Source organism: Polyodon spathula, chromosome 24 (assembly GCF_017654505.1).
Source record: "Polyodon spathula isolate WHYD16114869_AA chromosome 24, ASM1765450v1, whole genome shotgun sequence".
NCBI classification, from domain to species: domain Eukaryota; kingdom Metazoa; phylum Chordata; class Actinopteri; order Acipenseriformes; family Polyodontidae; genus Polyodon; species Polyodon spathula.
In genome coordinates this window covers 17,398,098-17,425,333 of record NC_054557.1, presented here as the reverse complement: position 1 = coordinate 17,425,333, position 27,236 = coordinate 17,398,098, and the positions used below count along the sequence as shown (strand labels likewise).

Sequence of the window (27,236 nt, the reverse complement as noted above, 5' to 3'; positions counted from 1 at the left end):
ACCATACAAACACAGCATACTGGTTAGTCAAAGGTCTTGCAACATAGGAAACCAACATTGCAGCCATTGCATAAACCACTTAGATGACAAAAACTACATTGTAGTTTTGCAGACACAAGTACAATCTTAGTGAATACATGATGCAATCAAAGGAAATTAAATATGAGATGTTACTGTATTAACTAAAGCTAAACAAAACTGGGGGCTAGCTTGTTTTCACCGTGGTTGTTTGTAAATGTATTTTTAGCATATTTCATGGAAAGCTTACTGAGTTATCCATGTTTGAACAGCATGTTTTACTGATTGCATTGTGTTGTGTAAGTGCAGCATTACAGAAACACTGTTGAAATTTTAAAGCATTTCATATACCAGTATTTAATATAGAATGTTTGGCACTCTGCATGTGGCTTCCTGGTCAATCCTCTGACATGGTGCCAGGTACTAATAATTAATGAGAGATTTGGCACAGAACAAGATGAGATCAAAGTGAACACAGGGATGTACAATTAAAGTCAGCTTGCATTTTGTTTTCAGTATTGTGACGCAGTGATTTTGTAGTTTTCTTGATGAATTGCCAAGGCCTCATCTTCTATTTATTGCATTTTGTGTACCTGAGAGCTGTGTTCTGTCTTAATTTAGAATAATTCATAACAAACAAATATGTCAAGTGCCACTCTTAGCAACACTACTTATGCCTATAAAATATACAGTACAGTACTGCGCAACACATCCCCTTTAATTACAAGTCCTAGCTTTGTTATTGATTTGTTTTTCATGGCCAGATTCATAATTTAAGCAAATCTTTGTGAATATATACATGCACATACACATACATGCACAAACGTACACAATGCAGGGAAAGTAACAGCAAGGTAGCTACAACAAGGAATCTTGAAAGCAGATAAGCCCACGCATGTATTTTCTTGTGTAAATGGCCAGGAGGAGAGCACTGAGCTAATGGGAATTAGCTCTATACAGACTAGAGTGGTTTTTTGGCCTGACGTCAATATTATGTCTTTAGAAATTATATTAAATAATTTCATATTTCACGGTTGACTGCTGGAATATAAAAAAAACAAAAAAAAACAAAACAAGAAAGTTTTCCACTGTAGATCTGCATGAAAAGATTGTTGAATTGTTGCTTTGTTTTTAATAAGACTTCAGACCTACCTGTGACCTGCCAGAACAGCACTAGCACCGCTCTCCAGGCGTGTCCAAGCCAGTGTTTTTAATAGGACTTCAGACCTACCTGTGACCTGCCAGAACAGCACTAGCACTGCTCTCCAGGAGTGTCCAAGTCAGTGTTTTTTTTTTAAAGGCTTGGTCTATGGATTACTGCCAGCAACATTAATATGTCTCCTCACGCCTAATTTAAACTCTGTGAGGTTAATGCACTTGTGACACTTAAAAACGCACCAGGCCTGAAAGACATGCTTGGTTACTTTGAACAGAAGTAAGATGTCGGGCTTGAATGGTTTCAAATCATAAACTGACGCAACAAAGCACTAAAAGCAAGCAATAGATGTATAGAACTGTGCAGTAACGGGCGGAATAGTGAACAGTGTGTAATGCATGTGATAATGGAGTGTGCCAAGCTAAAACAATGCACCGCTGAGCATGCTATCACTCCTCCCTTGCAGTTAATCAACTGCAGAGTCCTTTCTGTATCTCTTAACAGGCCTGTAAAAGAAAGCATGAATCAAAGGTCCTTCACAATTCAAACTTTACTGATCTTATTTATTTGAAGGAGTTGTAATTCCAGACATCAGAGGGGTACAGTATGACTCTTTGTTCTCCAAGCATTTGGAATAAGGTAACCCCAGTTGCTGCTCGAGAATATGAGATTGGAATACAGCTAAAAGATCCTGCAACCCATCTAATTGGTTTAATTAGAGATCACAAAACCTAGGGCTTCAAATCATTTATCAGTTAATTATGTTGCATGCATTTGATCAGTGAGTTTTGTGTTTTTCAAACAAGGCAAATGTTTGAGCAGAATATGTAGCTTTTTTATATACCTTCTGTTGTTGATTCAAAAGCTCCCCAGAGGAGATAAAAACAAAACAGTTACATTCTGTTCATAATTCAAAAGCCCAAATATGATTTTTGATTTTTAGTATCATGCTGTTCAAATATGGGACTTAAGTTGTGAATCTTTCCCTCAGCAATTATTTTAAATGCCTCTTTATTGACTGTTAAAAGACCCAGCACTAGAAGCAGCTGGAGATCAAACCATTGCTAAGACCTAGAGCTTGTCTACACAGCAGTGAGTGGCCCCAGTCCTTTGTTGCTTCTGTGTCAAAATCAGAAATCAAATGAATCCAGGCTTGAGTAACGAACTATGTTAAGAACATTATATTTTAATCTTGTAGCAATTTGATTTGAGAACCTGTTTAAAACCATATTACAGCAATCCCCAAGGTCTTCAATTACAGATATCTTGTTATGGATATAAAGGTTTATTTACTGCAGCTATTTGTATTGATCTCAAAAAAGCATTCAATACGATCAACCTTAAAATAATGAAATCCGAGTTACTAAAGTTGAGCTTTGATTACACTGCAGTAAACTGCTTTTCAAATTACCTTCATGATAGAACACAGAGGGGGTAATTGAAGTAAAACAAACCTGACTTGGCTGGTATGAAAAGGCACTTACTCTAAAACAATATAAATACACCTGCATGTAACACACAAGAGCACCGATATAAATGCACTTCCATCTACTGAGAGACATTCTCAGCTGTCTTTGCCTCCAGTGTGCTACGTATTATTGCAATTTGCTTTTTTTAATGTAAAATTTGTATCCGGCTGTCTGGGCTGTCTGCTTCCGAAGTCATTTCTCTCCATAACAGTCCTACTGTATGTGCAGTGACTCAGACAGCAGTTACCAGCTGACCCTGGAATACATGTATTGCAACAGGCAAGACAGTAAAAGCATGTGTTTAATATAAAGAGTTGTGCAGTACAGTCTGTAGGCTTCATGCTTCAGTGCAACACCGGTGCCTGAACAATCAATCCACTTTTGGGGGGGCAGTCATCAGAAACGAAAGTGGTATGCAAGCAAAACTGGTCATTCGATTAAACAGGTGCTGCACGCAACCTGCAAGGATGTCAAATAAACCTTTTTTTCCGGTTTCTGAAGCGCCCTTTTTTATTTTTTCAAACATGGTTGCCAGGGTAATGAGAAGATCCCAGGGGGAACGGGCAGGTCACAACAGCAGCCCAATTAACCACTCACACATTCCACTTCATTGTCTCATACTCACTGCAGCATATTAAGCCTGGTAACTATTGTCTAACTGAAGGCACTGCCCTATCCTCCTCGACCAGGCAGACACACATCTGAAAACAGACATGCAGAATAATATGCTTGAAGTGATGATAATAATAATAATAATAATAATAATAATAAATAATAATAATAATAATAATAATAATAATAATAATAATAATAATAATAATAATTCATAACGGAAACATCCACAAGTAATTGCATGAAACATTTATAAATCAACAGATGCATAATGCTGCCAAAATCTTCCCAGCGTTGAGCCCCTCGGAGAAAGATTAAATAATGAATGCCAGCCTCCCAGTATGAGACCACCTGGAAGAGGGGAACGGAGGGACCACCTATCCCAAAACAAATTAGTGACTATGGGGGATCAAACAAATTGATTTCCCCTCTCTCGGTAATTTCTGCCTAGCTCGTTAGAGCTGCATCTTATTGGACTGCTCATAGTTCAAGTTTGTGTTTGCCAGGAGCCCTGAGGCATTATCTGATAGTGATATGCTGTGAGCAACAGACCAGATAACAGTCATTTGTCACTCTGAAGGACCATTATCTAACTTCTCCACACATCGAGCTATCATCTGTGAGACACAACATGAGATAACTAAGAGCCAGTTAGCATTATGCTGGCAACTCCAGCTCCTTGAACTTAAAGAATGTACTGTGTGTGGGACCAGCCAGTTACACACATCAGGAGTTCGGAGCTAGCCATGAACAAGGTATTGCACGCAGAAAATAAAAATGTACATTATAAATATCATATGGGAGATACTGAAATTGGAGAAGGAATCTATGAAAAAGACCTAGGAGTTTTTGTTGACTCAGAAATGTCTTCATCTAGACAATGTGGGGAAGCTATAAAAAAGGTCAACAAGATGCTCGGATACATTGTGAAAAGTGTTGAATTTAAATCAAGGGAAGTAATGTCAAAACTGTACAATGCACTAGTAAGACCTCATCTTGAATATTGTGTGCAGTTCTGGTCACCTCGCTATAAAAAGGATATTGCTGCTCTAGAAAGAGTGCAAAGAAGAGCGACCAGAATTATTCTGGGCTTAAAAGGCATGTCATATGCAGACAGGCTAAAATAATTGAATCTGTTCAGTCTTGAACAAAGAAGACTACGTGGCGACCTAATTCAAGCATTCAAAATTCTAAAAGGTATTGACAGTGTTGACCCAAGGGACATTTTCAGCCTGAAAAAAGAAACAAGGACCAGGGGTCACAAATGGAGTTTAGAAAAAGGGGCATTCAGAACAGAAAATAGGAGACACTTTTTTACACAGAGGATTGTGAGGGTCTGGAATCAACTCCCCAGTAATGTTGTTGAAGCTGACACCCTGGGATCCTTCAAGAAGCTGCTTGATGATATTTTGGGATCAATAAGCTACTAACAACCAAATGAGCAAGATGGGCCGAATGGCCTCCTCTCGTTTGTAAACTTTCTTATGTTCTTATGTTCTTATTATGTAAAATAGGGATTCCTCTACTTTTCCAGCTGGTTGAGCTCCTGCTATTGATTGCTCATATCTTTCACCTCTCTCTGATAGGGAGTGAATGGGGAGCTGTGTTAGAGACAGGGCATGTCAAACAGCTTGTCCAAAGCGCTGGTGAACTCGGAGCACATTTCTTGATAGCGTCTCACAGGCTGCACTCCCACCTGCACATGATTCTTCTCAACAGCAATCACAGAAGCGCAGACAGCAGGGGTGGGTCCTCGTCTTGACAGCTGACACGTGTCAATTTTTTTTTCTTAGTGCAGAGATCTGTGATACATGACTGGTGCTTTCATTGTTCACTCCTCTGCCTCATATATACATATCTCTTCCTATACAAGCTGTCTCATCTCAATGGAAGAAGGGCTTCCCACTGTATCTGAGGAACTACCCTGTACTGACTTACTGCATTTAAATAACAAGGGAACTAGTCTACTTGGAGAAAAGATCCTCGAGCAGGTTCGGAAGCATTTAAACTAGAAAGGAAGGGGGGAGAAATCAACAAAAAAACAGAAGGGAGACCGCATCAAAACAAGAACAACAACTCAGGTAAGACAACCATTAAATGTATTTATCTAAATGCTAGAAGTATCAGAAACAAAATTCTAGAACTTGAAGCTACTGCACTAACAGGTAACTATGATGTGATAGGTGTTACAGAAACATGGTTATCTGAGAGTGATGGGGACGAATATAATATTTGTGGGTATACACTGTATAGGAAAGACAGGCAGGACAGAAGAGGAGGAGGGGTAGCGCTATACATAAGAAACAGTCTTGAAGCCCAGGTGTTAAACCTGGACAAAGAAAATAAAACCGAATCAATATGGGTCAGAATAACAGACAAAAATTCAAAAGGCATAATAATAGGAGCATGCTATAGACCGCCAGATTCAGACGGTGAGCACAATAATCTGTTATACAATGACATTAGAAATGTGTGTAGCAAAGGAGAAGCCATACTAATGGGGGATTTCAACTTCCCCCAAATAAAATGGGAAAACCCGGTGGGTAGCGCGAAGGATGAAATAGAAATGGTGGAAATGACAAATGACTGCTTCCTAACACAATTTGTGAAGGCACCCACTAGAGGGGAGGCATGCCTTGATTTAGTCTTTTCAAATAACGAAGATAGAATAACTAAAACAGAGGTCAGAGAACCACTGGCAAACTCAGACCACAACATGGTCTCATTTGAAGTGTTTTTTAAATCCTCAAAAGTAAAGACTAAAGCTAAGGTTTACAATTTTAGAAAAGCAAACTATGAAGGTATGAAACAGAGACTAACAGAAGTAGATTGGAGTAAAATAGAGAAAACACCCACAGAAGAAGGATGGTTGTTCTTCAAAAACGTAGTACTAGAGGCGCAAAACAATTACATCCCTAAAGTAGACAAATCTAAATGTAAAACTAAATTGCCAAAATGGTTTAATAGATCAATTAAAAAAAAATATTCAGCGAAAAAAGGCACTTTACAGAGCATTAAAAAAGGACCAAAAAGAAAGTACACAGAAAGAGTACACAGAACTGCAAATGCAAGTCAAAAAGGAAGTTAGAAAGGCCAAGAGAGAAATAGAAATGAACATTGCTAAGGGAGCTAAAACCAATTCCAAAATGTTTTTCCAATATTACAACAGCAAGAGAACATTCAAAGAGGAGATTAAATGTTTAAGAGATACAAATGGCAAAATCGTAGAGGAAGAAAAAAAAATAGCAAATATGTTAAATGATTACTTTTCACAAGTTTTTACAAAGGAAGATACTGACAACATGCCCCACATGTCATCCAGTTCCTATCCAGTTTTAAATAACTTTAGCATAACTGAGGCAGAAGTGTTAAAGGGACTAGGAGCTCTTAAAATAAACAAATCCCCTGGGCTGGATGAGATCCTCCCAGTAGTACTCAAAGAAATGAAAGAAGTTATTTACAAACCGCTAACCAAGATCATGCAGCAGTCTCTTGACACAGGGGTGGTACCGACAGACTGGAAAATTGCAAACGTAATACCGATCCACAAAAAGGGAAACAAAACTGAACCAGGTAACTACAGACCAGTAAGCCTGACTTCTATTATATGCAAACTTATGGAAACTATAATAAGATCCAAAATGGAAAATTACCTATATGGTAACAGAGTACTGGGAGACAGTCAACATGGTTTTAGGAAAGGGAGATCGTGCCTAACTAACTTGCTTGATTTTTTTGAGGATGCAACATCGATAATGGATAATTGCAAAGCATATGACATGGTTTATTTAGATTTCCAGAAAGCTTTTGACAAAGTCCCGCACAAAAGATTAATTCTCAAACTGAACGCAGTTGGGATTCAAGGAAACACATGTACATGGATTAGGGAGTGGTTAACATGTAGAAAACAGAAAGTACTGATTAGAGGAAAAACCTCAGAATGGAGTGTGGTAACCAGCGGTGTACCACAGGGATCAGTATTAGGTCCTCTGCTATTCCTAATCTACATTAATGATTTAGATTCTGGTATAGTAAGCAAACTTGTTAAATTTGCAGACGACACAAAAGTAGGAGGAGTGGCAAACACTGTTGCAGCAGCAAAGGTCATTCAAAATGATCTAGACAAGATTCAGAACTGGGCAGATACATGGCAAATGACATTTAATAGAGAAAAATGTAAGGTACTGCACGCAGGAAATAAAAATGTACATTATAAATATCATATGGGAGATATTGAAATTGGAGAAGGAATCTATGAAAAAGACCTAGGAGTTTTTGTTGACTCAGAAATGTCTTCATCTAGGCAATGTGGGGAAGCTATAAAAAAGGCTAACAAGATACTCGGATACATTGTGAAAAGTGTTGAATTTAAATCAAGGGAAGTAATGTTAAAACTGTACAATGCACTTGTAAGACCTCATCTTGAATATTGTGTGCAGTTCTGGTCACCTCGCTATAAAAAAGATATTGCTGCTCTAGAAAGAGTGCAAAGAAGAGCGACCAGAATTATTCCGGGCTTAAAAAGGCATGTCATATGCAGACAGGCTAAAAGAATTGAATCTGTTCAGTCTTGAACAAAGAAGACTACGTGGCGACCTAATTCAAGCATTCAAAATTCTAAAAGGTATTGACAGTGTCGACGCAAGGGACTTTTTCAGCCTGAAAAAAGAAACAAGGACCAGGGGTCACAAATGGAGTTTAGAAAAAGGGGCATTCAGAACAGAAAATAGGAGACACTTTTTTACACAGAGAATTGTGAGGGTCTGGAATCAACTCCCCAGTAATGTTGTTGAAGCTGACACCCTGGGATCCTTCAAGAAGCTGCTTGATGAGATTTTGGGATCAATAAGCTACTAACAACCAAACGAGCAAGATGGGCCGAATGGCCTCCTCTCGTTTGTAAACTTTCTTATGTTCTTATGTTCTTATGTACAGGGCTGTCTCCAGCAAGCGCTGTCTATTAGCAGTGTTCTAATATCCACTATCTCTATGATGGGGCTTCAATCAGCTAAGTTAAAAACTATAAGTCAATGGTTCAATCCATACGAGTAATAGAGGGCTGCAAGGAGTTACCTGCCTACTCTCTCACTCCTGCAAAAAACAAATGCACACATTGACCTGGCCCTTTGAAGTGCCTAATCATTATGCCTTCAGGTTCTGTTCAACGACACTGAGTTCCTGCAATTTTAAAGGTGACTTTTTTATAGTGAATTATTTTATTACTAATACGATTTTGAGAAGGGCGACAAATGGTCCATGAAAGAAAGAAAGAAAGAACAGGATTTTTTAAATTTTTTTTTTTTTTTTAATTTTTTTAATTTTTTTTGCCACACTACAGCACTTCATTGCTTAGCAGAATATGCATGTGATTCCTCATTCCCTTTCATCCCTCGGGCCCCTCTTGCTGTTAATACCTTGTTCAAAATAGCCTGTTGAAATGCAAAATGGTCACTTTCAATACATCCTGGCCCAGAACTCTATCCAGACTCTCAGAACACGTAACCGCATAACGAGCTGCACATTTCCATCCCTGTCTGGCTGTGCTTCCTGTGGAGGAATCAGAATACATTTCCATGTTTGACCTATCTCAGTCAGGATTCTAAGAGCTGCACTGCCCTCAGTTGAATAATTGGCCTGATTGCTGTCTGTAAAAGGCCTTGGCTGATTTAAATGGTTATTTTTTCCATTGGCTCTGAGTCTTTCAAGTTGAAAGCAAGGCAAGGTGTTGCAGTAGTCGTGGCTGTCTGACATGACTACTGCAACAGTATTTCAGTGTTATTCACATCCAACTTCTCATGGTCTGAGGTTGGATGCACTTTGCAGCAAACCTGCTCTTATGTTTTCACAACAACTCTGAGGTTAGCTGCTTGTTTCCATAGAAACATCTACAGACCCAGCAGTATACAGTGGTGCTAACAAGTTATTCATAATGACTTCTAACCAATTGTATTTGATGTAAATGTAACTAAAGCATTTATATTGTTTTCTCTGGGCACTCCTAGCTTCTACTGCACAGACCCTCTTTTACTCAGTTTATATGAGAATTCATTCTTGTTTTCTCCAGTTTGAATTTGCAATATTAACAGACAAGAAAATGCATTTCCCATTAGAATCAAAGGTTACCAATAACACCTTCAAGGGGAGAACACCATTCTACATTTAGGCCGGTCATGCACTGTGTATTTAAAGCTGTGTTCAGGAGATTCAGTAAATGAACAGTCTGGGACCCTCTGAGGATATTAACTGATTCAGGCTCAGAAGTGAGTCCCAGTGGTTTAAACTGTAATGAAAGTTAAAGCTGAATGCCTTTCTTTCCTGTTAACTGCCAAAGGTGAAGCTCAATAGATTAATAATAAAGAAGCCAGAGGCTCAATAACAACTCCTTACATTTTCTCAGGGCAAACTACTTCCCAATTTATTTAGTGAGAATGTAGACAGTCGAAGTGTTCCTGTTCAGGGTCATCTGGAGTTGGCATCACCCTGCTGTCCCCTCGATTGTGACATCACTGCATGGGTCTGCCCCACTCCCATTCACTAGCATCTATCAATCTCGGGACCTATTCTATTGTGACATCACGGCTGTGGAGCGCTGACTGACAGCAAGCAGTCTTCACTGCATGGGTCTGGCCCACCCCCATTCACTAGCATCTATCAATCCCGGGACCTATTCTATTGTGGCATCACGGCTGTGGAGCGCTGACTTCACTGCCCTTCCCTTAAACTCAATGACTTCAATCAGCCTGTCAGAGTGCATGATGGGTTTCTCAAGGAGACACGAGTTTCTATCGAATGAGATTTCTCACCTATTGTCACTGGTATTGGATCAAGTCCAGAGAATCTCTGTCATACAGGTAAGTGGTAAAACAATGAAGGAAGCTATAAAAGAAAGCATCTATTCCACACCATGGAAACAGGGCAATGAGTGAACTGAAGCTCGGCACCACAATGCTCTCTTAATACTGCTTTAAAAACAAACCTAGTGCTGGCACAATCAATCCTCATCTCCTAATCCTCTCAACAGAAATCCAGTGTATAATTCCCCTGCGAAGACCGGAGCTGCACCAGAACCACTAGAAAGACACCCTGTGTTTATCTATTCATCACCTGGCTGTGTTTGACTCCTGTCCTTTAAAGGAGCTCTCTCCTGTGGCCCCAAAAAACAGCCTGAGGTCTCTGGCGTGGTCTCTCTCTCTCTCTCTCTCTCTCTCTCTCTCTCTCTCTCTCTCTCTCTCTCTCTCTCTCTCTCTCTCTCTCTCTCTCTCTCAGACTGAGCGCAATGATGAATAACACATTTTCCTTGACAGACCGCTCCATTCATCACGCGCGTCTCAATCCTGCTAACGGAGGCCTCACACTATGTCAATGTCGTATGCTGGACCGCCCCAATGAATCAATTTTTTTTTAATACAGCTTAGCCCTGTGTTTCTGTCTTTCTTTTTTATTTCTTTATAAAGTAATAAATATAAGAACACAGAATAAAAGTTTATGATTGCAGGAGCAGACTCTATTATGAATAATTTTATATCAGCCCAATGGTGGAACTGGTCCAGTGTCAAAAAAATCAATCAGACTTTAGAAGAGTCATGTGATCTTAGAGCTGTGTTATACACAAAACAAACAGCAGCTGGCAGGTAAAGCATTTAATTTATACTGTAACAGTAGCAGACTAGAGATTCAAACACATTTCTTTTGACAGACTCTCGCCCCATGTATGATACGCATTTAGAAAGTGAATCATCCATGAGAAGGTTAATATAACACAGAGGGCAAGTGTGCAGTTTCTCAGAATGGATCATTGATCTAGATCAGGACAAAAAATGTAATCTTGAATATCAGAGAAAGAACATTCTATGTTTTTAAAAGGAATTCAAACTGCAATTAAAATGCAGTTGTGCAAGTCAGCGGTCCTGCATGTATATATATATACATACACACACACACACACACACACACACACACACACACACACACACACACACACACACACATAAAAGTACATCTGAAATTGCTCAGGAACAATTTTGTGGGTAAGCATACCGTTTTGTGAAGATACAAAAGTAATGAATACCTGCAGCAAAACAATGAGCTTCTTGAAGAAATAAACAAATCATTTCTTCTGACTGCTATGCCAGGGGTCACTTTGGCAGCTTCCATCTGAGAGTGCAAATTATAGATGGGAGCTGGGCAACAGATAGACCGAGCAGCAACATTCCTTACAACTCAACAATGAAAACGCAGGATTCTAAATTCCGCTTGGATATGCTGAGATTTAAGGTTATTGTTTTCAGATTCCAAATACATTAAAATAGCCTTTAGACCTGAGGATGTCAGTCAATACTGATGTACTTTACTGATTAATTTCCCTGCAGCCTTCAATGAATGGTTTTCCATGAATCACAGGTGTTGTAGTAATCTACCAGTTATTCATCAGACAAGTGAAAGCCCAGATAATCCATTTATTCAGCCACTTAAAAAAATAAATACATAGAAATGAAGGCAAAAGAAAGGCTACCTTTCAAAAACTCTCCTGTCCCCCAACAGTGTGGATCCAGCATATCAATGATGCATTGCATGTCAACTTTAATGTGCAGTACTGGGGAGTCTGAAGGGTCTTCTGCTGTCTCAACACTCTCTCTCTGTGACGTGTCTATTAGGCACCCTGCCTGCAGAGCACTAAGAATGTGATCCCTGTCAATAGAGCCGGAACTGATAAGGAGCTTAGAGTGAGAAATACAGGGTTCAGTGATCAGGGCACTGCAGTGACCAGCCTCTACTGATAAGCAAATGCATTTCCAATCCAAACAGACTGCTTGATACAATAAGGGACTGGAATCAATACAGTCCCTCAGGGTATAGACAGCTCAGTATAGCCAAGTGATATTGCAATGTGTGGCAATGGAAGGAGGGTACCACCTCTCTGTGGCACACAGCCCCCTGCAGGTTATCCACCAAACCCTTGAAGTTGTACTGTGTGTCTGCTCTAGATTCCTCCCGTTACCTCTACAGTTAAATCTCACTTGTGATTGCCCTGCGTACAGTACTAGACCCAAGTCATGATTCTTTAGATTCAAAGGCATTCCTGCAAGACTACTTTGATTTTTGTATTCCAGTCGGATTCCATAACCATGTCAACAGGATTTATATTTGGTATTTGGAGAGGGAAACTTGCCAAGCGGGTCTAAAAAAAAAAAAAAAAAGATATATATAATTTAATGAGGGATATCTAAACTACAGTTTCCTGCTGTGTGACAGGTTTTTGTATGCAAATGACAAGCATTGTTAGTGCTGTGAATGATATGATCTCTATCTTCCACACACCTGGAAAAGTGAATCACTTGTATTTTTTCCCTCACAGACACTTGCTGATGACAGCCTGGAAGCTCCAGTGCTGGGTTTTAGACAGACAGGCTGACATACAGATACAATGGACCTCCACAGGTGTTTAAAAGTACTCCTGGCAGAATTCAGTTCTTCTCACTAAAAATGTGACCGATGAGCCTTGATGAGAAATGAGGTGTATCCTGATGTGGAAGATAGATTAGGAATTGGGCAATAACTTGTCAGACTCTCCAGATTTAATCTTAGAAAACAAGCAATCAAGACATCGCAAAAGACAAGTGATTACAAGAGGTGTCCTCCCTCCCGCTGGCTCCCAGCACGCAGCCCCAATGCACTAGTGCATGACAACATTGAAATGTTATGATGGGCTGTCAAAACCCATTAAGTAAGTGTGAGAAGGCATGCTGCTGTATAAACAACTGCAGGGCTCCCCTTGTGTTAAAGGGACTCACGTGCCGTTGATGACCCCGTCAGGGTTGAGCATAGGGATGATCTTGAAGATGTATGCGTCTCGCAGACTCTCCGCCACAGGGTGACTGCTGCAGAGGAACTCCAGAGTACCCTTCATCACCCAGCTGGCATTGCTCTCTCCGGGGTGAACACGGGCCGTCAGCAGCACGCAGGGACGGTTACCTGGGAGACATGAGGGGGGTATACCAGACAGTACAACTACTGTAGAAATACTGCTGCACAACTATACTGCTAGAAATACTGGATAACTACAACTACTGAAGAAATACAGCTAGAAATACTGGATACCTGCAACGATAACTACTGGATGACTAGAACAATACCTACAACTACCGGAGAACTAGAACTATACATGATGGATACCTGTAACAATAACTACTGCATAACTGTAACTACTGCATAACTATAACTACAGTATAACTATAACTATAACTACTGCATAACTATAACTACAGTATAACTATAACTATAACTACTGCATAACTATAACTATAACTATAACTACTGTATAACTATAACTATAACTACTGTATAACTATAACTACTGTATAACTATAACTATAACTACTGTATAACTATAACTACTGTATAACCATAACTACTTTATAACTATAACTATAACTAATGTATAACTATAACTACTGTATAACACTAATTATAACTACTGTATAACTATAACTACTGCATAACTATAACTATAACTACTGCATAACTAACCCTAACTACTGTATAACTATAAATACTACATAACACTAACTATAACTACTGCATAACTGTAACTACTGTATAACTATAACTATAACTACTTCATAACTATAGCCCTAACTACTGTATAACTATAACTACTGTATAACTATAACTACTGCATAACTATAACTATAACTACTGAATAACTAACCCTAACTACTGTATAACTATAACTACTACATAACACTAACTATAACTACTGTATAACTATAACTACTGTATAACTATAACTACTGAATAACTAACCCTAACTACTGTATAACTACAACTACTATATAACTATAACTACTGTATAACTATAACTATAACTACTGTATAACTATAGCCCTAACTACTGTATAACTATAACTACTGTATAACTATAACTACTGCATAACTATAACTATAACTACTGAATAACTAACCCTAACTACTGTATAACTATAACTACTACATAACACTAACTATAACTACTGTATAACTATAACTACTGTATAACTATAACTACTACATAACACTAACTATAGGTAGGTCCTGATTTGAAAAGTGTGTTTACAGTTCTTATTGCTGAAACAGAAACAGAAAGGTCAAGCAGACAAACATGTTGACTAATGTCTTCATTGATTTCTTATTCACTGCCAATAAAACAGTAGCAAGAACAAGCCAACAACATGACATCCAATCAATCTCTTCAGCTTCCTCATGCTGTGTGTGACGATACAATGAATTCAATCTGTCCTCACTTGATACAAACATGGCTACAGATTGAAAGAGGCTATTGAAATCTCAGTTTAACATGGAATATATAAGAGCAGGGAGGTATAAAGGAAATCTCTTATCCTGGATTAGAATAGAAATGATCAATTTCTCAGGATAAAGCAGATCTCTTTGAGGGAAAATTAAATTCTGTCTCCCTTACTGATTTGATATTTATCACTTTCCATTTTAACTACAAACACTTTCCCAGGAGGTGCTTGATGCTTATTCTTCTTTTCTTTTTCAGAAGTGCTTTTTAACCTTCACTAGATGGTCTAGCCAGTCCATCAGTGTATTCTGCATCCGTGTGAATCTCAATGGTGAAAACGCTATTATTATATATTTATTTATGTCCTGCTGTTTTGAAAAAAGAGAATAATGAACTTTGAAGTTTAAAGAAGAAACAGTGTCAAATGACAAAGTTGTTTATTTTTCTCTTACTATATTGCTATGTTCTGCGTGGCTCTAGGTTTTGTTGCTAAAAGACTAAATTGTAATATTTTTTCCCTAAATTTCTTTGCAATAAAATTGGTACGAGCAAAATGAGTGCATTACAGAGGGACCGATGACTTTAAGGACAGCTGGGTCAGCAAACTAAAATCCCAACAAGCTCTGCTTCTGATAAAGTAGAGCTCACCCACCCCATGCATTGTATTGAACACGCTGCTCACACACCCCATGCATTATATTGAACATGCTGCTCACACACCCCATGCATTGTATTGAACATGCTGCTCATATACCCCATGCATTCACCCACCCCATATTGAACACGCTGCTCACACACCCCATGCATTGTATTGAACATGCTGCTCACACACCCCATGCATTGTATTGAACACGCTGCTCACACACCCCATGCATTGTATTGAACACGCTGCTCACACACCCCATGCATTGTATTGAACACGCTGCTCACACACCCCATGCATTGTATTGAACATGCTGCTCACACACCCCATGCATTGTATTGAACACGCTGCTCACACACCCCATGCATTGTATTGAACAGGACTGTGGGACACAGCATCTCATAGCTCCTATTAGAATAGACCGGTCTGTAAAAATGCCCAGAGCACAACCTGTAACATGTAAAATTTCAATATCTGTCTTTTTAAAGCTTTGTCTCTTTCCTGCCACTCACTTTTCTCCATCACAGCCAGCATGGCATTAGATATATCAACTAAAGAAAGAAAAGAATCTTAAAGGAGAGACAGTAGAAACTTGTTCCATGAGGATCAATGCAGCAGTCAGGGAATTCTTTTGATTTATTTATTAACCAGACTGAAGGCCTGCAGTATCCACCATAGCCAGATTCAATTAAATTCCAAATGTGCAGCTGATATGAAACCATCTCTCTTGCTTTCTTTTACTCCATTTACTCAACATCAGCATTCCAAAGAAAGGCTCAAATATTCCTGAGCAGTCTGGGGTTTTGTAAGGACAACTAGGGCGTCTATGCATGTGCAATGTATGTGTATTCATCAATATATAGATCTAAAGTCGCACTCTCTGTAGCCAATGCAAGTAGAAAGCTGGGCTGCACTCCTGCACCTGAAACAACTTGGGCACACACCTCCAGTAGAGTCACAACATGTTGGACGCTCTTCTGAGGTTTGAGAATCATTCATCTTCCAGGGTGACAACCACAACGTGTAATTTGCGTGTGTGTTTCAGATCCTGTGGTACAGTTCAGTACATATTTAGAAATCCATATTTGACTTTGTAATTAGTATCGTGGCCAGAAAAACATTCGGCCACTGGCTTATGTGCTCTGCAAAAATCATATTAGCAGTAGAGGCAGTGTTAAAATACAAGTTTGCTTGTTGTGCGTGCGGTCTCTGTAATCCAAACCACTCATTTTAATTAGACATTTAGAATGAATCAACATCATCCCCAGTCTGCCACGACCCCCGTGTTTGTTTGCCTGTTAAATGAGTAACGCTATATCCTTTAATAGGCTTCTATATTTCAGCCTGTCAGCTGGTTCACAGGGATTTTTAGCTGTAAGAATCAGTGCTCTTTTAAAACCTGATTGCTCCAGCATGCCCTTAAACTGTATACACTGACGGCACAGAAACCATTAGTTCCACTTGTACCACAGGCTTATTAGAGCCGCTGGGCTGGATGGCAGCAGCAGCACATCTTGTGAGTGCGGCATGAGACAAGGCGTCGCAGGTAATGAGTACACACTGTATGATCAGCGTTCTGCAGGGGTCTCCAACAGTCAAAAATATTCTCTTGATGAATTTCTAACAACCTGCTCAAATACAGCTCAGCTGTGTGCGTGTGCATGTGTGCATGCGTGTGTGAAACTGTTACATTTGCAGCTTGCTTGTGTTGTCTTGATTGAAGCTTCGTATGGTTTTTGATTCTGCTGCTCCTTGTTACTCCTCAGGAGACAACTTTGCAATAGAAAGGTTTCAGCTCCATGGTGCTTTCTAGGGAAATATCTTAATACATATAAAAATACAATTTAAACCTCTCGCAATGTGATCTGAGTGGTGCTCAAAAGTGCTGTGTGGAACTGATGTGAAAGTCTACTCTCTGGGTGCCATTGCATAACAAAACCAGAACTGACAAGTTAATTTTAAAAGTGTCATCACAGGGCTACATCACTGAGCTATAATCAGAAACTGGAACTGCTTTCCATTTGCAGCTCTGAGTGGATAAACCCTGTGTAGCTTCACACTCAGGGTAAGGGATAGTGAGAGTGCAGACTTTAGGTACCTGAGTCACAACTTCCAAAGCAGGCAATACTGCCCACTGACATACCCACTGCCTGTAAGCTACAGGAACCCACAGCAACACCAGGTTATCTAACAACTGTTTGGTCCTCTTGAAAAATCTTGGTGTGCCACACTGGATATGCAGTTTTTAATATTTTAATATTTATCTTTACTGCAGGGATATCTGAGGCAGTGGTGATACCCTCCACGAATGCACCAAGCCTGCCCAGAGAGAACCTCCTATCTGGGGTGCAGGAGCAAAGCCTCCTTTGAACATTCACAACCCTTACCTGCAAAGTGGCAATTATGCTGAACTGCCTGATGGTGCTTCTACTATCCACTGGCAGTGGACACCACCAAACTGGTTTCACTTGCATTCATGTCAAAAGACAATGGGTTAATAGTGAAAACAAAATCATGTTACATTCTTTAACCTTTTTAAATGAGTTCTTCGTAAAATATGTGGCATGGCTTCCAATCTGTAAGGTACTCAAGATCATAGCTGCTCACAACCTGAACAGAATCTATGAATGCAGTCCAATGAAAGAGGGTGGGGTTTGAAGGCAGTCCTATGAAAGAGGGTGGGGTTTGAAGGCAGTCCTATGAAAGAGGATGGGGTTTGAAGGCAGTCCAATGAAAGAGGATTCTGTTTGAAAGCAGTCCAGTGAAAGAGGATGGGGTTTGAAGGCAGTCCAATGAAAGAGGATTCTGTTTGAAGGCAGTCCAGTGAAAGAGGATTCTGTTTGAAGGCAGTCCAGTGAAAGAGGATGGGGTTCTTTGGTCAACATTACTGGGTTATTTCTGTACAGGTTGTATTGAAGGTTTCTGAACTAGCGCATCAACGAGACCGCAATGATTGCTTTGTAATTTGTAAACATGTCAGAAGCCATTGGAATGAGTGACTTCCTATTTTGCTAAAAATTGTCTATGATCTGCCAGTAATTCAAGTCGCATGAACAAAAGCCAGCTATCTTTGATTGGTGAAAGTACAAATCTAGCCTGAAGCAACAAAACGCACTCTTTTCCACTCACACAAACCACACTTGCATATGCAAATGGAACCTAATTAGTACAAATCAGAGATGTCCATTTCTAATTATAAGATGAATTTGCCCTCCAAAGCTTGCAAAAAGAAGATTTGAATTTCCAATTTATTAATTAAAAATGTTCCAGTGCAATTATCTGGAGCTCATTTCAGTGTCTGGTAATTGCTGACATAATCCTATTTAGTATGACGATTTGACTAATAGGATCTCTATCAAACAGGGCAATGTTCCTTCTCCGGATTCAGGAAAAAAGGAGTGTTGATCTAGTTCAATCTTTAACCCTGTCAGTCTCACAGGCCATTTTAAAAACATGTACAAAAAAAGAACAAGATTTCTTGAGAATCCAGAAATAGGATATTTAACTTGCACAAATAGTCTAATGTACATTGGAAAAACTAACTTTCTAGTTTTATAAAAGAATACAGTCTGTGGCTCTAAATTAACAGTTAGATTTTCCTTTAACAAAAAAAAATGGAAATAGTTTTTTGATGTAATAAATGTGCTCCAATGAACGTGAATGTCCTGCAGTCCTCCCTCACCACACGCCTAATTACACCTTGCACCTCTGCACACAGCTTCCTGTCTATCAGACGCTGCACTCTGGAGACCCAGCTGAACAGATGGTATTGTACCACAAGACACAGGGTCAGCTTTGCATAGCAACATCGCATAAATCTTCATAAATTAAACGAAAGAGCGTGACACACATATTTTAGTGCAAATTTCCATTTTTATTTAATATGACTTTACTGTCACCTTTTTTTTAGATAATAGTGTTGTGGCAAAATAAATAGGACAGATAGAATAATTTTAGTATTTTTTAAAGTGAGAGCAATACTAACAACTATTTTTTATATGGTGAAAATCGATCTGAGCCCCTTTTCTGTAACTGAATTTGATATGTTCCCAAATCAATTGAAGATCTGTTCTGCTTAGTGCTCTGTGCCACAGCTTGGGGTAATAAAGTTCCTAAATACTCTCCCTGCTCTGCTCAGCTCTGATATATAGCACTGCCTCGCCTCCCAGGGTTCCTATTTGTATACACTGGGGCAGTGACTGAGAAAGCCGTGCTGTCGAATTCCTTCACTGTATTGAAGAACTGTTCAGTCAGTCTCTGTGGTTTTGGTAAGAGAAGGAGTAGTAGCAATAGGATTTTCAGCACAGTGGTCCCAGATAACTAATCGCAGTGGTGCCAGACAAAGTTTCTTCTCCCTAAGGATTTCATTTAAATAGCATTGAGCCCTATTGAGTGTTCAGCTATGTAAATATGGCATGTGTTGCTCAGTGAGAGCAGTGAGCAGGTATTCTGGTAAAGGTTGCAGTGGAAAACAGTTTAGTTACAGAATAATATAAATATTATCACGGCTGGTGTAGATTTCCTACCCGGGCCGGAATGTGCGCAGCATCGCCAGGGACAACGAGGAGAAACAACAGCTGTCCTGCAAGTACTGCACACTTCTCACATTTCAGCCCTAACATGCTGTTTATCAGCCTGCTGACCGTGCTCCTTATTGGGAATCACGGCACTGAATCTGGCAGCAAAAAAGGTTTCCACGTTAGAGAGTCCCTTCTCTTATGTGGAACCTGAGTCAGAGACATCAACAATGACATCATTGGTGAGGTGATTGAAGTGGAACTCGAAATCATCTCCATGCTCCCGACTGTGTGGAAGTGAGGATAGGAAGGATATCAGAAACCTGAAAACACTGATATGTGTCCCACACTTTTTAGGAAGCACTGCCAGTTGTGGTTTAAGCAGAAACTGCTAGAGTCAGGAAGATCATGCATAATAGGATAAAGGTTAAGTACATTTAAGTAGATTTAAGTAGAATTAAGTAGATTTAAACATTTGGAAATGCAGACCATCTTCCCAAAGCTATCGAAAGGTACCAAATGCTTTTTAAAATGACAGCACATCTTTAAAGTACTGCATTATCAAACTTGCTGCAAAATCTGTAAGGGCTCTTCCACCAACTTCAGAAAATAAAATTAAGTAACAAATGTTCCATAACTAAAATCAATGACCTTGACATTGACCTGACCTTACTGTAATGTACAGCTATAGTGCTGTAATCAGCTGGTAACAATTACAAGTACAATTAGAGACCAATCTAATGAAACTCAGCAGCCTTTGTTTCCATGCACTTTTGCTATGACTACAGTTGTTTTTTTTAGTATGCTTCCCTCCAGTGCAAGATTAGTTCATTGGAACAGTTAATCTGCAAGCCTGTTACCAGATTAGAAACTTGAGCGAGCCAAACCCCAAATCCTCTCATCACTTCACTGAAAACAGACGCTTCAGTTATTACATTCTGAAGCCAATTATTCATGACCTGAACTGCATTATTAATCAATTATGGGGTACAGAATTACGTTGGCTGCGTTTAAGATGATCTGACTGTAAAACAGCTGAAAAACATTGATTTCATTAGTGCACTTAATTAAACTGACTCACAAAACTCTGAGAGATTATCTGCCAGGTAGGAGTGTGGAGGAGGGGGAGCTAAGACTGGGGCAAATCAGGGCCCAGTGGGCCTGGGTTAATTGATCTTAGACTCTCTGGAATTACACTGTAATAAAGATGAAGTATATTTACACACTGCAAAACAATATATATTTGCAATGTATCAGGGTAGGCCATCGAGTTTGGGGTGAATGAATTGATTTCCAAACCTTCCCAAAGTCCTGGGGCTCAGCAGTACCCCACAGTGCTCACGTCACTCTGAGACCCTTAACCAAAGCCCAATGGTAGCTTCTTATTAGTCATAATAGCCAGAAGAGCACTCGATCATCCACAACCAGAACTGTCTGTAAAAATAGCTCCAGCAGTTTGATATGATAATAAATTGCTGTACTCTGCTATATACCATATGCTTAGCCTCTCTGGGAGGGCAGTATGCATCTGGCTCCCCTTAATAGTAATCAGTGTGCGGAGCGAGGCCGCAGTGACGGGTCCCTGGTGTGGAGCCCCTGCAGACAGACAGGCTGCACTCCTGTCTGGAACAGGGGGTCAGCATGTCCCTCCCTCCCCACCTGGCACAAGGACATCCATCACACAGGACAGCGAGTGAAACCACATCCTATTCAAATTCAAATTAATATTATTATTAGTGTTATTATTACAACACAAACCACTACTACTAACATTGTACAGAAGCCCCTGAAAATACATATTATATCTACTAAGACTAGGGCAGGTACATTGCTAGCTATCTGTTATCACCTACCCCAGAAACTACATCAATACACAGCAGGTTGTGTAGAGAATCTAAATCAATGCACATCAGGTTGTGTAGAGAAACTACATCAATACACAGCAGGTTGTGTAGAGAATCTAAATCAATGCACAGCAGGTTGTGTAGAGAAACTACATCAATACACAGCAGGTTGTGTAGAGAATCTAAATCAATGCACAGCAGGTTGTGTAGAGAAACTACATCAATACACAGCAGGTTGTGTAGGGAATCTAAATCAATACACAGCAGGTTGTGTACAGGTTGTGTAGAGAATCTAAATCAATAGACGGCAGGTTGTGTGCAGGTTGTGAGCAGCAGACGTCTCTACAGAGTCCGCTGGGCTGGGTGTGTGACCTGCCCTGTGTCACTGTACTCACGGAACTGGTGCAAGTGGTTCCAGCTGCGTGACAGGGGCTGGGCGGTGATGGTGATGATGGGGCAGGGGTTCCCTGCCAGCGTCTCGCACAGGGTCTGATGCTGGAAGAACACCTTCAGGGGGTCCAGCGAGCGCTGCAAGCACTGCAGCTGCATCTGAAACAGGGAAGCAATGGTGCAATGGGTTTCTGTTTGTCAGGAGGCTGGGGTCAGTGGAGAGAGATTACAAAAAAATAATAATTTCATGTGGCATAAACAACTCAAAGCCTGCCTGTTGGTGTACATGTTTTCATTACAATGTCTTGAGAAAACTTACACTACACGAGAACATAAAACAAGTTTGGGAAAGAGATTGGGATAGTGGTAGAGCAGGCACAGGAACGTCCTGGTAAAGGGAAGCAGGAGATTCTTCAGAGGGTCAGTACCTGCAGAGCACTGTAGGTGTAGGGATAGTGGTAGGCCAGGTAGCAGACGTCCTCGCTGTGCTGGAAGGTCACACTGAAGGTCAGAGTGTAGTATGTGCGACCTTTCTGTCCCCTGCCTGGTAACGAGCTTTGAGAAAAGTGGTTCCTGAAAAAGAGAATAAATAATGAGCTCATCTCTGCTCTACTGCAGGGAAGCATCCCTAACCAGCTTCTCTACAGGGAGCACAGTAAGACTACTGGAGGTTAAACCTGGACCAGGAAAACATGGGGACTCAACTGTGTTTTATTACTATATCACAGGGTGAAACTCACTGTAATAATTTTGCATTTAGATTGATTTACTTTTATTGTAATTTGTTTTATTTATAGAGTATAACACTGCACTATTGATTTGAATTTCACTTTTGAGCATTTTGTCTTGCTCAGAGCAGAGAGGTGGCGATGGAAGAACAGAGCAGAGAGGCAGTGATGGAAGAACAGAGCAGAGAGGCAGTGATAGAAGAACAGAGCAGAGAGCCAGTGATGGAAGAACAGAGCAGAGAGGCAGTGATGGAAGAACAGAGCAGAGAGGCGGTGATGGAAGAACAGAGCAGAGAGGCAGTGATGGAAGGACAGAGCAGAGAGGCAGTGATAGAAGAACAGAGCAGAGAGGCAGTGATGGAAGAACAGAGCAGAGAGGCAGTGATGGAAGAACAGAGCAGAGAGGCGGTGATGGAAGGACAGAGCAGAGAGGCGGTGATGGAAGGACAGAGCAGAGAGGCGGTGATGGAAGGACAGAGCAGAGAGGCGGTGATGGAAGGACAGAGCAGAGAGGTGGTGATGGAAGGACAGAGCAGAGAGGCAGTGATGGAAGGACAGAGCAGAGAGGCAGTGATGGAAGGACAGAGCAGAGAGGCAGTGATGGAAGGACAGAGCAGAGAGGCAGTGATGGAAGGACAGAGCAGAGAGGAGGTGATGGAAGGACAGAGCAGAGAGGCAGTGATGGAAGGACAGAGCAGAGAGGCAGTGATGGAAGAACAGAGCAGAGAGGCAGTGATGGAAGGACAGAGCAGAGAGGCAGTGATGGAAGGACAGAGCAGAGAGGCAGTGATGGAAGAACAGAGCAGAGAGGCAGTGATGGAAGGACAGAGCAGAGAGGCAGTGATGGAAGGACAGAGCAGAGAGGCGGTGATGGAAGGACAGAGCAGAGAGGCGGTGATGGAAGGACAGAGCAGAGAGGTGGTGATGGAAGGACAGAGCAGAGAGGCAGTGATGGAAGAACAGAGCAGAGAGGCAGTGATGGAAGGACAGAGCAGAGAGGCGGTGATGGAAGGACAGAGCAGAGAGGCAGTGATGGAAGAACAGAGCAGAGAGGCAGTGATGGAAGAACAGAGCAGAGAGGCAGTGATGGAAGGACAGAGCAGAGAGGTGGTGATGGAAGGACAGAGCAGAGAGGTGATGATGGAAGGACAGAGCAGAGAGGTGGTGCATGGAAGGACAGAGCAGAGATGGGGTGATGGAAGGACAGAGCAGAGAGGCAGTGATGGAAGGACAGAGCAGAGAGGTGGTGATGGAAGGACAGAGCAGAGAGGTGATGGAAGGACAGAGCAGAGACGCTGTGATGGAAGGACTGGTTTCACTGTTGCTTGTTTTTATTGATTCTAATTAGTATTTTTTATTTTAGTAGCATTGTACTCTGCCTCACCTTTAGCATTGTATAGTTACTTTTACCTGTTTTTAGCCCCTGTTATAACTAGACTGTTTTAGCAACATTGCATTCTACCCCATCTTCAGTATTTTATAGTATTTTAGCCTGCCTGCTTTAACCCCCTCATTATAATTAAACTGCTTCAAGTAGCTTTGGACTTTATAGTGCTGCTCTTGCCTACAGAGTTAAGCAACCAGGGGATAGTGGAACCAGTGGATCCTTCCTTCCTTCCTTCCCTCTCTCTCTCTCTCTCTCTCTCTCTCTCTCTCTCTCTCTCTCTCTCTCTCTCTCTCTCTCTCTCTCTTTCTCTCGGGACTCCAGCTTGAAGAAGACAGAATTAGGATACCAGTCGAGATCAAGACAAGATAAAGGCGAACAATGATTTCCTTTGGACAGTGTTTTTCTTCTGCTGAGGCTGCAGAAAGGGACTTATTCTTTATTTATTTTATTCAACTTTGTGTTTCCTTTTTTTGTATTTTTTCCCCCTCTGGTGGGGATATTTGTCTATTTGTTTAGTTATTAAAACATCTTTCGTTGTTGTGCTGTCCCGTCCTGGTTGTGTGGGTGGTGGATGAGTGTCGGCTCTTCTTTCAGAATCCTATACAGCAATAGTTATCAACCAAACCAATAGCTTACTGCAAGTGTCCCACAACAACTACACAGCATACTCTGAAGACATTTATAAAAGCTTAAAAACCTCATAGCTGTGCTTTGAAAAATAATGGAATATTATATGCAGCATTACTAAATGGCCTCAAATTGGTCTGTGTTAAAGTATAGGGTGAAATGTAGACAGACAGGCAGGCAGACAGACAGACAGACAGAGGGGGACTCACTTGTAGTAACAGATGTCGCTGCCCGCTCTGACCCAGTGAGGGTTGCCCTCCAGAGCTTCTCGTACTGAGTACAGGACTGGCTGCATCCCTGCCACGGGTAAAGAGATGAGTTAGTGCTTGGGAGCAGAGAGCCTCCCAGCTGCCTCCCTGAGAACTAAAACTCTCTCCAGAGAGTACAGTCTGCAAGTACGACTCTGTTCACAGGCACGGGCCAACATGCTGGGAAATTGTATTCATTCGTTTATTTAATATGGAGGCGCTGCACTGGACCAGTAAATTAATTACAACAAAATGGACACTTTTGCCATTCTACAAACCCGCCCTGTCTGCTCATGTACTCGATAACTGGTTTATACTGCATGACTAATCTATAATAGTTATACTGCATGACTAATCGATAAAAGCGCCCGCTTGTCTTCTAAGTAGCAGTATTACAGCACAGTCTCTCACCGTAGTTGAACTGGCTGTTGGCTTTCTCACAGTTGATGATGTTGAAGCGATAGGGAACCCCCGCCTTCATCCCACTGACCTCGAAATAAAACCAATGGTGGTAGTGGGAGCAGTTGACATCTGAGTTCAGAATCACATCGTACTCGTAGCTGTGAAGGGAACAGAACATAGAACAGACTTCAGAAAACAACAGTGCTTTCACGTGCCTAATGTATTATCTTAATAGCAACGACTTTATATCCAATATGAGCTACTTTACCTTCCCAGAGCAGCCAGTGCCAAAACTATACATGCACATTAATCTTGATTGCTACAGTAAAATTCTCTTTCTGCACTAACCCCTTCCACTGATCATGGGAGTTATGATGCTATCTCTCTCTGCACTAACCCCTTCCAGTGATCATGGGAGTTATGATGCTGTCTCTCTCTGCACTAACCCCTTCCAGTGATCATGGGAGTTATGATGCTGTCTCTCTCTGCACTAACCCCTTCCAGTGATCATGGGAGTTATGATGCTGTCTCTCTCTGCACTAACCCCTTCCAGTGATCATGGGAGTTATGATGCTGATAGTACTGGCTTCAATCAGGAGGAATTCTGGTTCTTTCTTGCTTTTAGGATCTCCAAGTATAATTTCTAGTAACCGCATTGCAATCTTTGGGCTGTCCAGGGTGATCACTGTCAAATCTGTCAGATCCTGCCTGGCAAATGGAAAAAAAAACAAGGAATCTTAAAACATACCTGCGGACTTGAATGGCTTTCCGGAGATTCCCTGACTCAAATTTGGAGTAGAAGCGCAGAGAGTCTGAATCTTCAGCAGTGTCCTGAGAGCTAAGGGTGGAAGATAAGGGAAGGAGAGGGGAGGAAACAGTAAATGTACCCTTGAGTTTGAGTTTAATATTGTGTTTCATACTGCATGGTTCAATATGTGATAATAAGTGATAGCACACACACATGAGAATGGCTTCACCATGGCAGGGTGGATGGGATGGAGTAAGCCCATCTGCAGTATGATAAATGGTGGGGGTAGAAATCCGGGTTACAGGAGGGAGAGTGTCACGGAGAAGGGGCTGTATCAGTGTGATCACCCCCAGGCTCACACTTCCCAAGAATCTCTTACTCTCAAGCAGGCTGAGCTGAAGCTGCTGTACTGAAAATTGAATACTGCTCTTTGCTCTTCTCTGTTGCTTGGGAGTTTAAAATTCAGACTCTTTTCTCTTTTAGGTGCACAGAGTTTTTGTGTATTTTTTTGTACTTTGCATAGAAAACTATCACGCTGGAGGTCAAACAGCATTCCTTTGCAAGCGTTTGGGTTGGCTGTGCACTGCAAAGTGAAAGCATCAGGGAGTGGAGGGGGCATGTGTTCAGATGAAGGCTTTGTGTTCCCCAATGTGTTAATAAATACATTCTCTTCATTGAGAGATTTAATTCACACAGTGAAATTTGCAAAGAGATGAAAAGTGCATCTGCTCAGATGTACTGCAGTAAGATTTCCTTTAGCCTAGACATCATGCAGAGTGCAAATGTTTTGGATTATTCAGTTATTAATATGTAAATACACATTTTGCCTAAACTGATCCTAGATCATCTCTGGTAAGCTCTGACACAGAATCCTTGTTTACCAAAGTTGAGAATGGAATAGCTTGTAGCTGCTTAGGCAGAAAACTACAAAGAGCTTGCTTCTGTGGGTCAACATAGCCTTCCGAAACTTCTCTGAGGCATTATTAATGATTGCAGGGCTCTGGCTTGGGGGTAAAAGGGTACAGGGCAATGGATTGCATACCAGTCTGAACTACTTCCAAATATTTGGGATTAAAACTGACCAACAGATTTAATATTGCACATCAGCCACGTCATTGATTGCAAGTTGATGACACACCAGCGTTGGCATACTCCTGCATTCAGCA

The 27,236-nt window shown here is 40.9% G+C and overlaps 1 protein-coding gene across 2 annotated transcripts in view; it reads right to left on the bottom strand.

The window, feature by feature from the left end:
* Positions 1 to 27,236, bottom strand: part of LOC121299046 (cytosolic carboxypeptidase 4) — a 100,268-nt gene that overhangs the window by 34,750 nt on the left and 38,282 nt on the right. For both annotated transcript variants that reach the window (XR_005947353.1, XM_041226529.1), the window contains exons 13-18: positions 26,071 to 26,160; positions 25,332 to 25,480; positions 24,882 to 24,969; positions 22,359 to 22,503; positions 21,936 to 22,089; positions 13,047 to 13,227 (exon numbers count right to left, since the gene is read on the bottom strand). Coding sequence is in view for 1 of the 2 variants with exons in the window: in XM_041226529.1 (XP_041082463.1) it covers positions 13,047 to 13,227; positions 21,936 to 22,089; positions 22,359 to 22,503; positions 24,882 to 24,969; positions 25,332 to 25,480; positions 26,071 to 26,160 (807 nt within the window). In the remaining variant the exon portion in view is untranslated. The remainder of the gene's footprint in view (positions 1 to 13,046; positions 13,228 to 21,935; positions 22,090 to 22,358; positions 22,504 to 24,881; positions 24,970 to 25,331; positions 25,481 to 26,070; positions 26,161 to 27,236) is intronic.